Source organism: Cebidichthys violaceus, unplaced genomic scaffold (assembly GCF_023349555.1).
Source record: "Cebidichthys violaceus isolate CVI_PGR_0920_01 unplaced genomic scaffold, fCebVio1.0.p SCAF_66, whole genome shotgun sequence".
Classification (NCBI taxonomy): domain Eukaryota; kingdom Metazoa; phylum Chordata; class Actinopteri; order Perciformes; family Stichaeidae; genus Cebidichthys; species Cebidichthys violaceus.
In genome coordinates, this window is record NW_027176883.1 from 1,137,925 (window position 1) to 1,151,280 (window position 13,356).

Consider the following 13,356-nt stretch of genomic DNA (forward strand, 5'->3'; position numbering starts at 1 on the left):
AGTTAACCTCTTCAAATTCCACTACATCCACTGGGAATTTGGCATCAACAAATGCTTCTTCTAAAGCTGCATTCACCGATTTTTATTTTTCTTCTTCCAGTCGGGGGAACCAGAAGAATCTGAAAATGCAACACTGACATCACCCTATAAAGCTGGAAAATCAGCTGACGAACAGTTAGCATATTTCAAGTAGGTGTATCTGCGGGCGCACAGTCCTACAGGACACGCCTACTACATTATACACCTTCAGAACAATCAAACTTTGGTACGTTTTAGGAACCAAAGGATGAGCAGCGTCGAAGTTGGTGAGATTTGGACATGCGACACATTCAATATTAATAAACTTAGAATAAACAAGCGACAGCACAGCGGGGGGTGGGGCTTCAGGGATTTGCAGACTCGGTCGATTAAGGCAGCGGGCCTCTATACAGGCTCATGACTGCAGTTCATTGTTGCTGCCGCGTTCCGGATATACTAACGTTGCAACCAAACTTTTCTTCAGCTCCCAGGATCCAACTGTAGCGAAGAGGAGCGCTTTTGAGGGGCCAAGCAGTAGCCCCGCTCTGAACGGGCGCGGGTTCCAAACGGGCACGTCCCCCGACAACGCTGCAACCGGCAACACCGGGAGCCAAGCAATCCGCTCGTTCCGAACGGACACCGCGCTAGTTAATTCAATAAGAACGTTGATATTGGTCGTCTTCTGCTGGGCTGAATCATAAAAAGAATGAATTAACAAGTGATCTGGATCAATATTAAGGTCTTTGAAAAGGAGTTCGCTGCTTTATTGGTGTAGTCTACATTTTTTTGCAAAGTCAATTCACTGGACGAGAGAGAGAAGGGGAACGCACCCCAGTGTTTGAGAGCTGCTGACCATGAAGATACAAATGTAAAGACAGAATAGTCACACTCGTAAAAGCAAAAGGTATTTAATAATTTACCAGCGTTTGGACGTGGTATGTCTTCTTCAGGGTAAACCCTGGACTCAGCACATGCAACTGCATTCGGCCAAAGTAATAACCAAGGCACTCCATCAACAACTTTGACAAACAAATAATGAACTGACAGTCAGACTAAAAAGCAGCACGTATGTTTGCCGTGTTCACCATCTTAGTATAGAGCGTTGGCAGACTAACATTTGGTAATTAGCACTAGAACGGCCGAGGCAGATGGTAATGTCATTCATTTTGCAGTTATTTGTCTCAAATATTGGACATACTGACATTTTGAACAGCAGGAAGCACATATCGAAAAGGTTTGAAGATCACCAAAGTCATTAGGATTCATCTCCTGGGCACCAAATATTAGAGCAACATTTATAGAAGTATTTCTGAACCCAAGGTGTTTGTTTGAATGACTTTGCTCTAGGCTGTCATATGTGACGATTTACTGCTTTTCTGTAAATTGGACATCTTTGGGTCTTGGATCGTCTGTCGGACAAAGCAAGCAATCTGAATATTTCACCTTGGGCTCTGGGAAACTGACAGGTGTTTTCCACTGTTTCTTGTGTTTTTGTTGAACATTTCATCAAAAGAAATCAGATTAATCAATATTTAAAATATTTGGTAGTTTCAGGCTCACATATTGGAATGGGACTCGCACACTTCCCCGTTTTGTTCTTTTAAAACTAGATTTCCCGTGGAGAAGCTAGACTGTCAAATTCACTCGATGCTGACGGCAACATACCACAATGTGTTTAATGGAATTGTAAGAGAACAGACAAGTGTTAGAAGGGGAAAAAGTGAGCGAAACAGAAGCCTACACACCCATGAAACGGTCACGTAGGACTACTGACAGCGTAAAACACCCGTGAAGATTGACACCGCTGCTCCGCTGGTGCCAGCTGTACCAGCCGGCTTGTGCAACTTTTCTTAACGCGCAGAGAGGATGTGACTGATTTTAAACCGGAGCTCCCCTTCGGGCCCAGAGGCTGTCTAAATGTTAATATATGTCTGTCTGACATTCTGGTGCTTCAGCCACTGGACTCTGGACCTCCACAGAGAGACGGGGAAGAAGGTTGGAGCGAGATGAAAGGGCAGCCCTGGGGTGGGTGGAGAGACGGTGAAGCACAGAGTTCTGGAGGAAAAAGTTGATGATGAGAATGATTAAGAAATGGAAGGTGGATTCCAGGGAGATGGAGAATTAAAAAAAATGATTTGGTAAAGTAAGGAGCGATATAGAAAGGAGGGAGGGGTAGAGCAGACTGGTATAGCTGCAGGGCTTAAAGGGCTTTGGGGTGCTGGAGGATAAAGATCTGCCCCAGGCCACTGGACCAAAGCCAGGACTCAGACACCTCTCTGTGTATGTGTGTGTGTGTGTGTGTGTCATAAATATGCCAAAAGCCTCTGCTGAGAGCCAGCGGTGCACATGTGTTCACCTGTTCATTCCCACCTAGCCAGGGATGATGGCACGAGGAAACCGGCTCTGAACTGATCAGACTTCAGTCGAAGGGTTGTCTTTTGCTCTGCGGCAATGCTTCTGTCACATCCTGTTACATTTACCACCGTAGTTTCCTCTCCATTTTACCTTTGCTACACACAACAATACTTTATGGTGCTCTAAACCAGAGTGGGACATTTCCTTTATTGCATTATTGACACGGTGTGTATAGGTTCACACTGCCTAATTAGGAATTTTGGGTTCCTTTTCTAGCGACTGCCTCAGGGGCATTTTCTCTTGCTTTTAATGGAATAATTTAACAATTTGGGAACTAGGCTTATCATGCTTTTCTTGCCAAAGGTTGTAAGACAAGATTGATGCCTCTCTTATGTGTGTACCCCAGGCGGTAAAGAGGGATGCACTGATATCGACACTGATATCGGTAAGTTACAGACTCGGATGGCTGCATCGGGTATCTGACAATGGGCTGATCTGGTATTTTGATAAATAACAATTCAGTGCGTTTATATCTATCTAAGCAATGTTTAAATCAAGCCTGATGTTGCCTTGCAAATGAATTAATTTCACTCAGCTTATCAAATAAACACTGATATCGGATCGGTTCTCGGTCTTGGCCGATACCCAAAGCCCAGGTATCCGTGAGGACTTCAAGTCTTCTTTAATACAGCGTGACGTTCAAATTATGGTAAAGCAGGGTAGGATGGGTCGTTACCATGGTGTTTCCTGTGGGGTTTTTTTTGGTCTTTGAGCTTTAACTCTTTCGGTGTGTTTTCAGTTTGTGTCACTTCTGGAAAAAACCCAAGGTGGCAACAGTCGAAATCCAATATGGCGACAGCCAAAACACAGAATTTGGGGCTTTAAAACTTGCAGTCCACAAACCAATGGGTGGCGTCACGGTGACTACAACCACTGCATGAAAACAGGAATATTTTTGGAATATTTACATTAGCCATGTAAATGGCTTAGTGAAGTATGAGGGGAAACCATCCAATAGTTCTTGAGACCAAAGAGGTGGCATGTCTAAAAGCTGATCCAGTGATCATGAATACTAACGTGACAAAGAACACAGTGGGGTTCTGCTGAGGCAGCTCGAAGGATTGTCTCCGACATTGTGTCCCTCGAGCAGGGAACGGCAGATGAGGCGGACGGCCCGGTGTTGCTCTTGTTGGGACCTGATATGTTTGTGTGTGTCTCTGCATGCAAGCCCAGCTCAAGCAGCTCTGGGGGCACCAAGCATAATTTTTCTTTATGGCACTATGTAAATAAGCGCTGTTAAAGCTGCTGTTCTGCTTTGGGGCTCCTGAAATTTCTCCAGCTTTAGCTTCTACCTGGATCTGGCTCTCAGTAGAGTACTTATGTACAGAGTATTATCACCCACAAGGCAGGGAGCAGCAGCCTGTGCAGGGACAGAAAACAGGTTAGCTCGTTAGCCACTGCAGGTTCTGTCTGCTACACTCATTCTGATCTCCACAGGCACTTTGTGTGTAGAAGTCTGAACAAACATGAGTGTGATTTAACATTTCCAGGCAGCGAAGAGTTTCTCTTCTATAACACACACATTCATCATGAGAGGTACACACACAAACCTGTAGTTCTGTCTTAGTGAGGACATCCATTGACATCCTTGCACAGCGGCTGGATTCTCGTGAGAATCCTAAGGGGCAGTGAGTTTCAAACAAGAAGGCATCTTGTCAGGCTTCAAGTAATGCGTTTGTTTCCAGTAAGCCAGAGCACCGGCCAATCGGCATCCTCTGAGGAGCTAGTTGCAGCTACGGCGGGGTTTAGGTGTGTGCCAGACGACTGTTCGTTGGTTTTGTTGTTGCTGCAACGGCATCAGTTATATCAGAACTGGACTCAAAGAGGAGCAAAGAGTTTGGTTGACTGGCAGATGGTTCATCCAATCACCTGCCACATTTTTTTTTTGGTATGTGCCCGCCCTTTTCCAAACATGTTCCAGTGACGGCTTTTGTGTAACAAACCAACTTAATGCTTAAACACTTTTACCGTAACCTAAACCTAATTCTAACCCGAACCTTAAAATCAAGTGTGAACCCTCAAACAGGCCTTTTGAAGAAGCAACTACCGGCCGGTGTGGTACTTGCCAACAGTTCACCTCTAAGTGGCATAACGATATCAGCTGACTGTGAAGAGCACTTTAATTAGTGGAGACCAGGTTTATGAATTCAAACAGCTTCACCAAATCAAAGCATTGATCAATGGTGTGTCTAACTTCGGTTTGATGCTGTTGGGGGGAAAAAAGACGGCTCTAATTGGGCAATATTTTCTAACTGGGTCTTTTATTTTCCTAGATTCTAGTACGACGATTAACGGCAGCAGAGCGTCTCCTTTCCTGCTCAGATATTTGAATTGGATTATTCATCAATCTATCAAACGAGAATACTCATTTCCAACATGGTCCCAAGATGTTAAAAGATAGATGTAAAACATGTCAAATAAAATGTATAAATTAATACCGGCCCCTTTTTTATATTTTTTTGCTTCATATTGAATGACAGAATGCACCAGTATACAAAAAAAAAAGCCTTTGGCTACAGTATATGCTCAAGGCACTATAAGTTGCAGGTTAACTGCATCTTTAAACTGCTGCTGGTGGTTGAAAAGTTTTTCACTTCAATAAAAATATGTCTCCGATTTGATACGTGCCTTAAGTTAAGTACCTCACAAAAACATCAGCAGTGAATAATTGTACCATAGTGTTTTCATACATTTTAATATCCAACTGGGACTGGAGAGACTCTTATTTGCGTTATGTTCACGTCTCTCCACCTTCACATTTCACACTGCTGATTTTAACAGTTGAAATCCTCGCAGAGATAAGTATGAGCAGCACTGTAAACAATGTTGTTGAGTCGCCTCTTAGTGAAATGCTCCGACTGAATTTGAGTGTCCTCTCTTAAAGCAGTGTTGCAGTGTATAATTCTAGGGCTTTTATTGTGAAAGGTAAGAATGGAACGAGTAAAGCTGTAATGTGAAGCCACTGCCGTTGACAAGATGTGAGCAATAAAGAGTTTGTTACATATATTAGACTGGGGGGGGGAATGTTATTTTACATAAAAATCCCCTGTACCAGTGATGTAATTATTTATTTTATTGAGTGCATTGGTGAGTGAAACTTAAGAGAGGGAAAAGTAATGTAACACATGAAAAATCCACAGTGCCTGCAGCACATCGGCCGGCGCCTAGCGGTCCCGATCACCGACCTAATTATTCGGGGGGAGCAATAAAAGGTTAAGAACCGCTGCTTTAGTGCCGTATTGTGCTCTCTGAGACTGCTTTGTCAAAAAGCCACGGACTGTCGGCAAGAGTTGTGCAGCGTGCGTATGAGAGAACGACTGCTGCAATACTTTTGTAGTACTGGTATGCTGTGTACTACAACACTATTCCGTGGTGCCAAACTTACCCTGAAGTACAATTTACCTTTTTTTATATATTTTTTTAAATATATATCTGCCAACGAGGGAGTGTTTGTGTGTTGGGCCCATTGTACCTACATTACTACGCTGATTGAGCTTCATGTCTTCATAGCACAGGAGTGTGTGTGTGTGTGTGTGTGTGTGTGTGTGTGTGTGTGTGTGTGTGTGTGTGTGTGTGTGTGTGTGTGTGTGTGTGTGTGTGTGTGTGTGTGTGTGTGTGTGTGTGTGTGTGTGTGTGTGTGTGTGCGCGCTATGAACCATCGTTTGTAGAGGGTAACCTACAGCAACGCTTTTAGAATAAATGGTGCATTTCTGTCACTTGTGGAGCCCCCCCCCCTCAAAAAAGATCACAGAAAGAGTTTTCAGATGTTGGGCCCTGAGTGCAGGCGCTGTAGCATCCTAATGATGTTAAGAAGGCAACGCAGCCTCGGTAAAACTTGTGCAAACAACCTCCTGTGTCTCACAGTGATTTACGTTGTTTGTCAGATTTGGCAGTAAACAGAAGAGCTCGGTTTTGTTCTGGGTAAAGTCAGCATCAAGGCACTTCATCTAATTTCAAATGTGTTCAGTGTGTGTGTGTGTGCGTGTGCGTTCCTGCTCACTTCTGATCGCAGCTTAAAAACTGTTTCTGACAGCTTGCTAAATGTGGAAACTCTCCCTCTCCTTTTTTTTCCCCCGTCTCCCTCTCTCTCACTTACTTTCTCTGGCTCTCTCCATTCCTATCCTAACTCCTTCCACAGGCTGACTGTCGCTCCAGAGAATACCTTCGCAAACACTTCCCAGGTGCAGATACATGAAACACAGGAATGAGGTAAGTGACAAAATACACCTTACACGTGTGGGTTCTCACACTTCGATGTATGCACTCACACAAATATCTTGTATGAGTGGTATCTTGGCGCACGATGAGAGAGGAGTGATTTACACAGGCTTAAAATAGGCTTAAACGCAACAGCAAGTGACTCATCGAGGAATTTCCCCAAATCCTAAAGTAAAGCCAGATTTGTTGGTAGAAAGCCTAATCATTCTCATCTAATTTGAGCAAATGTTTTGTAGAGGAGGATGAACACTGATACTTTCAGAAAACTGAAGATGGTTTCAGGATTTTCCTTAAAAATAATTGTCTCTAAATGTCTTTAGACAGGGGCGGAGGAAATATCAAAAAAGTTTAGATCAAAAAGTTGAAATTAAGCTTGTGCATTACAAACACTGTGTAGCCCACACAGCACAGGTCCTAATCTCTGTCAGGAAATCATTGTTTAGCTTTATCGCCTATCAGAGGAGAGGTCAGAAGTCAGCCAGTCAGCAGCAGTCCTGTTGCTGGTTGGGATTCATTTTCTTGCTCAGAGGTGGCAGCTTGGACCAAGGCTTCCTGTTTGGATGTGATGCTACACACATCCATCGTGCTGCAGCAGAGGGGGGAAGTTTAGGAGGTGAGCCAAGGATGCCTGAGGTTAAGCAGAGACACACAGGCAGAAAGAGAGAGATGGAACAGTGAGGTGAGGAAAAAAGCCTTTGATCCTGTGATTCTCATCTGAAATAACAGGCAGCGCCTCTCACTTCAACCCTACCTTCCTCATTACAGATCAAAGCTGCAGACCGTTTGCACACTCAGATGCTTCGAAAAACTCAATCATCGTTCGCTCTCACCCTCCAATGAAGTATTCTCAAACGTGCACAGAATTGTACATCCAGCAGCTCACACTCACAGTTTTGTTCACAGTTGCTCACACGCAGGCTCACGAGGGTGTGTGCACTCTCACATCCCTCAGCGTACCCCACTGGGAAACATAATGGGATGTCCGCGTTCATCCGCTCGGAAGCTCCCTGACGGGGTGAATCCTCTGCGAGCGCGCTCCGTTCTTTGATCAGCCTCTCTACAAAGAGACTGAGACAGGGAGGGAGGCTTTGTGCTGAGTAGGCAGGGCTGTAGCAGGTTCCTCTAGGCCTTAACCCAGCTTTACCCTCTCACTCGCGCAACAGGCTGCAGGCACATTCGATCGGACACACTATACTTTGCAGCTAGATCTGGTGTACCATACACTTCAGGCATGTGATCTCTAAAGTTATGTGATAACAGGACCATATCACCAAGACAGATTGCTGAACATTCGATGCTGTAGTAGTGACCATGCTGTAGTGGTGACCATAGTATAGTAGTGACCATGCTGTAGTAGTGACCATAGTGTAGTAGTGACCATGCTGTAGTGGTGACCATGCTGTAGTAGTGACCATAGTATAGTAGTGACCATGCTGTAGTGGTGACCATGCTGTAGTGGTGACCATGCTGTACTGACCATAGTGTAGTAGTGACCATAGTGTAGTAGTGACCATGCTGTAATAGTGACCATAGTGTAGTAGTGACCATGCTGTAGTGGTGACCATGCTGTAGTAGTGACCATAGTATAGTAGTGACCATGCTGTAGTGGTGACCATGCTGTACTGACCATAGTGTAGTAGTGACCATAGTGTAGTAGTGACCATGCTGTAGTGGTGACCATGCTGTAGTAGTGACCATGCTGTAGTGGTGACCATGCTGTAGTGACCATGCTGTAGTAGTGACCATGCTGTAGTAGTGACCATAGTGTAGTAGTGACCATAGTGTAGTAGTGACCATGCTGTAGTGGTGACCATGCTGTAGTAGTGACCATGCTGTAGTAGTGACCATGCTGCAGTGACCATAGTGTAGTAGTGACCATAGTGTAGTAGTGACCATAGTGTAGTAGTGACCATGCTGTAGTGGTGACCATGCTGCAGTAGTGACCATGCTGTAGTAGTGACCATGCTATAGTAGTGACCATAGTGTAGTAGTGACCATGCTGCAGTAGTGACCATGCTGTAGTGACCATAGTATAGTAGTGACCATGCTGTAGTAGTGACCATGCTGTAGTGGTGACCATGCTGTAGTAGTGACCATAGTGTAGTGGTGACCATGCTGTAGTGACCATAGTGTAGTAGTGACCATGCTGTAGTAGTGACCATGCTGTAGTGGTGACCATGCTGTAGTGACCATAGTATAGTAGTGACCATGCTGTAGTGACCATAGTGTAGTAGTGACCATGCTGCAGTGACCATAGTATAGTAGTGACCATGCTGTAGTGGTGACCATGCTGTAGTAGTGACCATGCTGTAGTAGTGACCATGCTGTAGTGAGCTGAACTCGCTGTAGGAGTTAAAGGTAAAATGATTTAAGCATTTACAAGAAACCAACTATTTTGTTTCTCATCTTGGATTTCCACATCGGCCCTATATGTGTGCAATGTTGTATTCACTTGTTTTCCGACACGTTGTGAACACAGGTTACCAGCTCTTTCTGATTGAATCAGTCTTTACTGTAGCACCGAGATCAACAGTAACCGGCTGAAATTTGTTCACCTGCAGATAGTCTCAGGGAGCGAGCATCTCAACAGCGGACTGTGAGTTGTGTCCCTGGGTGGCAGACAAAAAGAAATAGAGTTTCTGTCTCTCTCAAAGAAAGGAGAGAGACATGAAAGACGGAGCAGCAGGAGAGGAGATGAAGAGATCTGAACAGAGGAGGGAAACAACAGGGGTGCGGAGGGAGGGAGGGGGAGAGCAAGAGTGTGGAAAAATCAATGCCTGTAAAATAAAAGAGTCAAGGCAAGAGGATACAGCTTCTCAGTGGTTCGAGTGATGGAGTCATATGGTGCATGTTTCTGGATTTAACTTTTTCTACTGCGATTGATTGCTTTTATTGCTGAGTGGCCATGTGAGTTTACAGATACCTAAATTAAAGAAGACAGTACTTCAACTAGTCAGAGTTCAGATTGCTTCTACCTCTTCAGGTAGGAAGAGGAAACGACTTGAAAACATTTGGAGAAAATCCATCAAATTTACAGAGGCCTTCATGCATTTCTTTTGTATTGCACTCACTGTGCTTCTATTTTGACATCCCATCCCAACTTGTGTCAGAGTTAGAATTGTGAAATTACTGAGCCACTTTTCTTTGATTTATTTTTCCCCAAATATTGGTACTTCAGTGTTGTTCTGTGTTTTTGATGACTCTGAATTGCCCGGAGATGTGAATGGTTGCCTCGCTCCTTTTTGTCAGCCTTTGTGATTGACCGGCCCTGCTGCCCTTTTAATGGATAAGCGGTTATAGATAATGATTGGATATATTTTCTTTATAACAAAAGAAAATTAAATCAAGTGAAAAATGTCATGTTAGACTCTCACCAGACACTAATTTACAGACATTCTCCTGTTAAAAATACTTTTTTTTTTCTTTATTTCAACAAGGTTCTTCTAGAACATAGGTCCAACTCATTATACAGTAAAAAGTTACAGAAATGAATAAATTATGAATATGAATGGTAGTGCCATTTCTGCTATTTGCTCTTTTATGAAAAATTATTTTGTGGCATTTGACTAATTAAATTAAAGCTACCTTTTATTTGATTGTATGGCATTATAATGAGACAGGAAGCACAGGAAGAGGCGCTGACGATGTTCAGCAAAGATCCCAACTGGACTTGTACCAGTAACGAGGTGGAATGCGTCCTGACCACTTCACGACCAGAACATCCCCAAATGCAATAACTTTAATGAGTCAGATTTGAATACCATTGTCACATAGACCCAAACTATCATCCTCTTCAGCATCAACTGTGGAAATTGTTTCAATCATCTTCATGCCGTTATACAAACTTTACTGCCCTTTTCAAAAACATTAGTAAAATGTCATGGAAAAACTGCAGAGGCTGTCGGCCCAAGGCTGGAGCGATGAGCTCTGTTGGGAGCAGATGCTCTCATTAAAAAGGTACAGCGACACAAGGACACAGCTTGTTGCTTGAGGTACTCTTCAGCTCAGCGTTAACTGGAGGACTGAGGTCCACAGGCAGTGGAGTCTTCATCTCCCTGCTCCATGGCTCTACATTCACTTCAATGTGTGTCACTGACTGTGTGCCTGACGCTTTTTAAACACCATCACCCATCTCATCCCTATGAAGGTATTTCAGATTAACCCGTTGAGGCTGATTTATTGACCAATTGGGCCACCGTGGATTAAGTTTTGTGTGTGTGTGTGTGTGTGTGTGTGTGTGTGTGTGTGTGTGTGTGTGTGTGTGTGTGTGTGTGTGTGTGTGTGTGTGTGTGTGTGTGTGTGTGTGTGTGTGTGTGTGTGTGTGTTTTTCTCATAGGTCACTTCATGTTGGGCTTTGGATGGCTTGTTCTGTCAAGAAATGTCATGTATGAAAGACACATGCTGAGAAATTAGTAATTCGTATTTTTCATGCAGTTTTTTTCTGTATTATAATTAGGTGTTGACATTTTCAGTCTAACAAATTGAGTTCTTTTGAAAAAGTAAATGCAGTTTTGCAGTAGCACAGAGAAGAGCCATGCAGTGTTTTTTTTTTTTTGTTTTTTTTAAAGTTGGCTAACATTAGCCACCATAAGCTTCTGGACACACCGTACGACTGTGGCAGCAACACCCCTGAGAATTCAGCAACGTTGAAATTGATCTGTTAGGGTTAAATAAGTACTATAAGTCAACCCAGTATCTCAAAGTCTACTAAACCATTTTGTGTGGCCCAGACTGACCCAGACTGTGGAGCAAACCGGTCGGAAGCCAATTCTGTATCAAAGGGACAGTAAATAAAACATGTCCAGGTGACTCAGGGGCACAAAGCTTTAATGATATTTTTACTCTCCGTTGGTCTTTGGCTCTCCCTCTCTCTGTTCTCATCTCTCGTTGTTTTTTTTTGTCTCAAACAGCTCGGATGAGAGTCAGCACCTCAAAGTATGAGGCCATGGTTCTACACGGTTTTACTGACAGAATGAGATTGCAGATACAACCAGTCAGAATGAGCTTCCTTCGTAGGGTGGCTGGGCTCAGCCTTGGAAATAGAGCCACTGCTCCTTTGTGTCAAAAGGGGCCAGCTGAGGTGTTTTGGGCATCTGATCAGGCTTCCTCCTAGACTCCTGTCTTTAGAGTTTTTTTTATTATATGTGAGTCAGATTTGAACACCATTGTCACATAGTCCCAAAGTCAGAACACGTTGGAGGGATTGTATATCGAATGACTACATGACGAATCGACAGAGAATTATCACCGAGCTTTGTGATTCCCCTCAGGTCTGTAGTTTAGCCTTCTTTAGCACATAGTTTGGTTTTTAAGTCTTGTAACTTTACTGTTTTCATTATGTTTCATCCTTCTCCTTTCCAGCAGCGGCAGGCAGCCATTATGTTAGCCGAAACAACTTTATAAGGTCAAACATTTGTGTTATGTGAAGCTTTTTTGTGGCAAAAAACACTAATTAATGTTTCTTTGAAATAATTTTTTTTTTCAAGGCAACATTTCTGCCATTGGAACTTGTTCTGTGGAAGTCAATTTGTGTTGAGTCGGGTTTTTTTTGAAGTGTCTTTTAATTAAAAAGCAAAAACATGGAGAGTCCATTTATTCTGGCAATATCAAATCAAACCGTTTTATATGCTGCACTAGGTTACAACACTGCAGCAAGGCAGCACAGCTTGCCGTTAGATGAGCCCTTTTGCTTTTTCCTTCGACCCCTGGATCCTAGTGTCAAATGCATTTTGATCACATACTGTTTGAGCGCCATGTGCAAAGTTGTTTTTGTGTTATTTTACCACAGCTGTTTGCTGTGCTGTTTCCTCCACAGTTCTCTCGTTCTCTCTGCATTTGCATGAACATAATGCAGAAAATGCTCCTTGTTTCGTTTGACGTCTTTATCGAAGCTGGAGCTACGATGGAGACACATTTCTCCGCTTAAGAATCCTCCTGTGTGTGTCATCTATTGTTCTCCGGTTTGCTTTTCTTACTCGTCCTTGATATACCTTCTGCACTTATTGTTTCACTTGCTCGGCTTCATCAAAACATTGTCTGTGCTTTTGTATATACTCAGCCCTCTTTAATCAAGTTGTGTGTGGCTCCTCCCTTATTTGGCAGCAAGATACAATCTTTTGGCACATTATGCGTTTTGTTGAGATATTAACAGATGGAGTCATCAGTAATTTTGAACTGGTGAAGGACAACTTTCAGCCAAGAGGATTTTTGTTTTTTTTAATTAATCAGCTCCCCGGGAATTTTGGTCTCCATGTTTTGTTTTTTTTTTTGCTGCTTTTTATCACTTGCCTTGATGCGTCTTCCCCACCATGTGTCCCTCCCAGTGGAGAGCGCTTCACAGTGTGCCTGAGGCAGCTGCAGGCAGCGAGTGGGGGGCCGGCATAGTACAGCTACTGTGTGTGTGTGTGTGTGTGTGTGTGTGTGTGTGTGTGTGTGTGTGTGTGTACACGATATCTATGTGTATTAGTGTTTATGCAATGAAGAGGTGGTTTGGGAGAGGAGATGTATTGCAAATAGGTCAGAAATCGTAGGGGTGGCAAGAGGGGTGTGTGTGTGTGTGTGTGTGTGTGTGTGTGTGTGTGTGTGTGTGTGTGTGTGTGTGTGTGTGTGTGTGTGTGTGTGTGTGTGTGTGTGTGTGTGTGTGTGTGTGTGTGTGTGTGTGTGTGTGTGTGTGCTGATTTAGGGGGTTGAGAGCACAGGTAATAG

The 13,356-nt window shown here is 43.6% G+C and overlaps 1 protein-coding gene across 1 annotated transcript in view; it reads left to right on the top strand.

The window, feature by feature from the left end:
* LOC137890550 (endonuclease V-like) overlaps window positions 1-13,356 on the top strand; it is a 50,015-nt gene that overhangs the window by 18,326 nt on the left and 18,333 nt on the right. Inside the window, 1 exon segment of the mRNA XM_068734679.1 lies at window positions 6,572-6,642. Within this exon segment, the coding sequence (XP_068590780.1) occupies window positions 6,572-6,628 (57 nt within the window). The 3' untranslated portion in view covers window positions 6,629-6,642.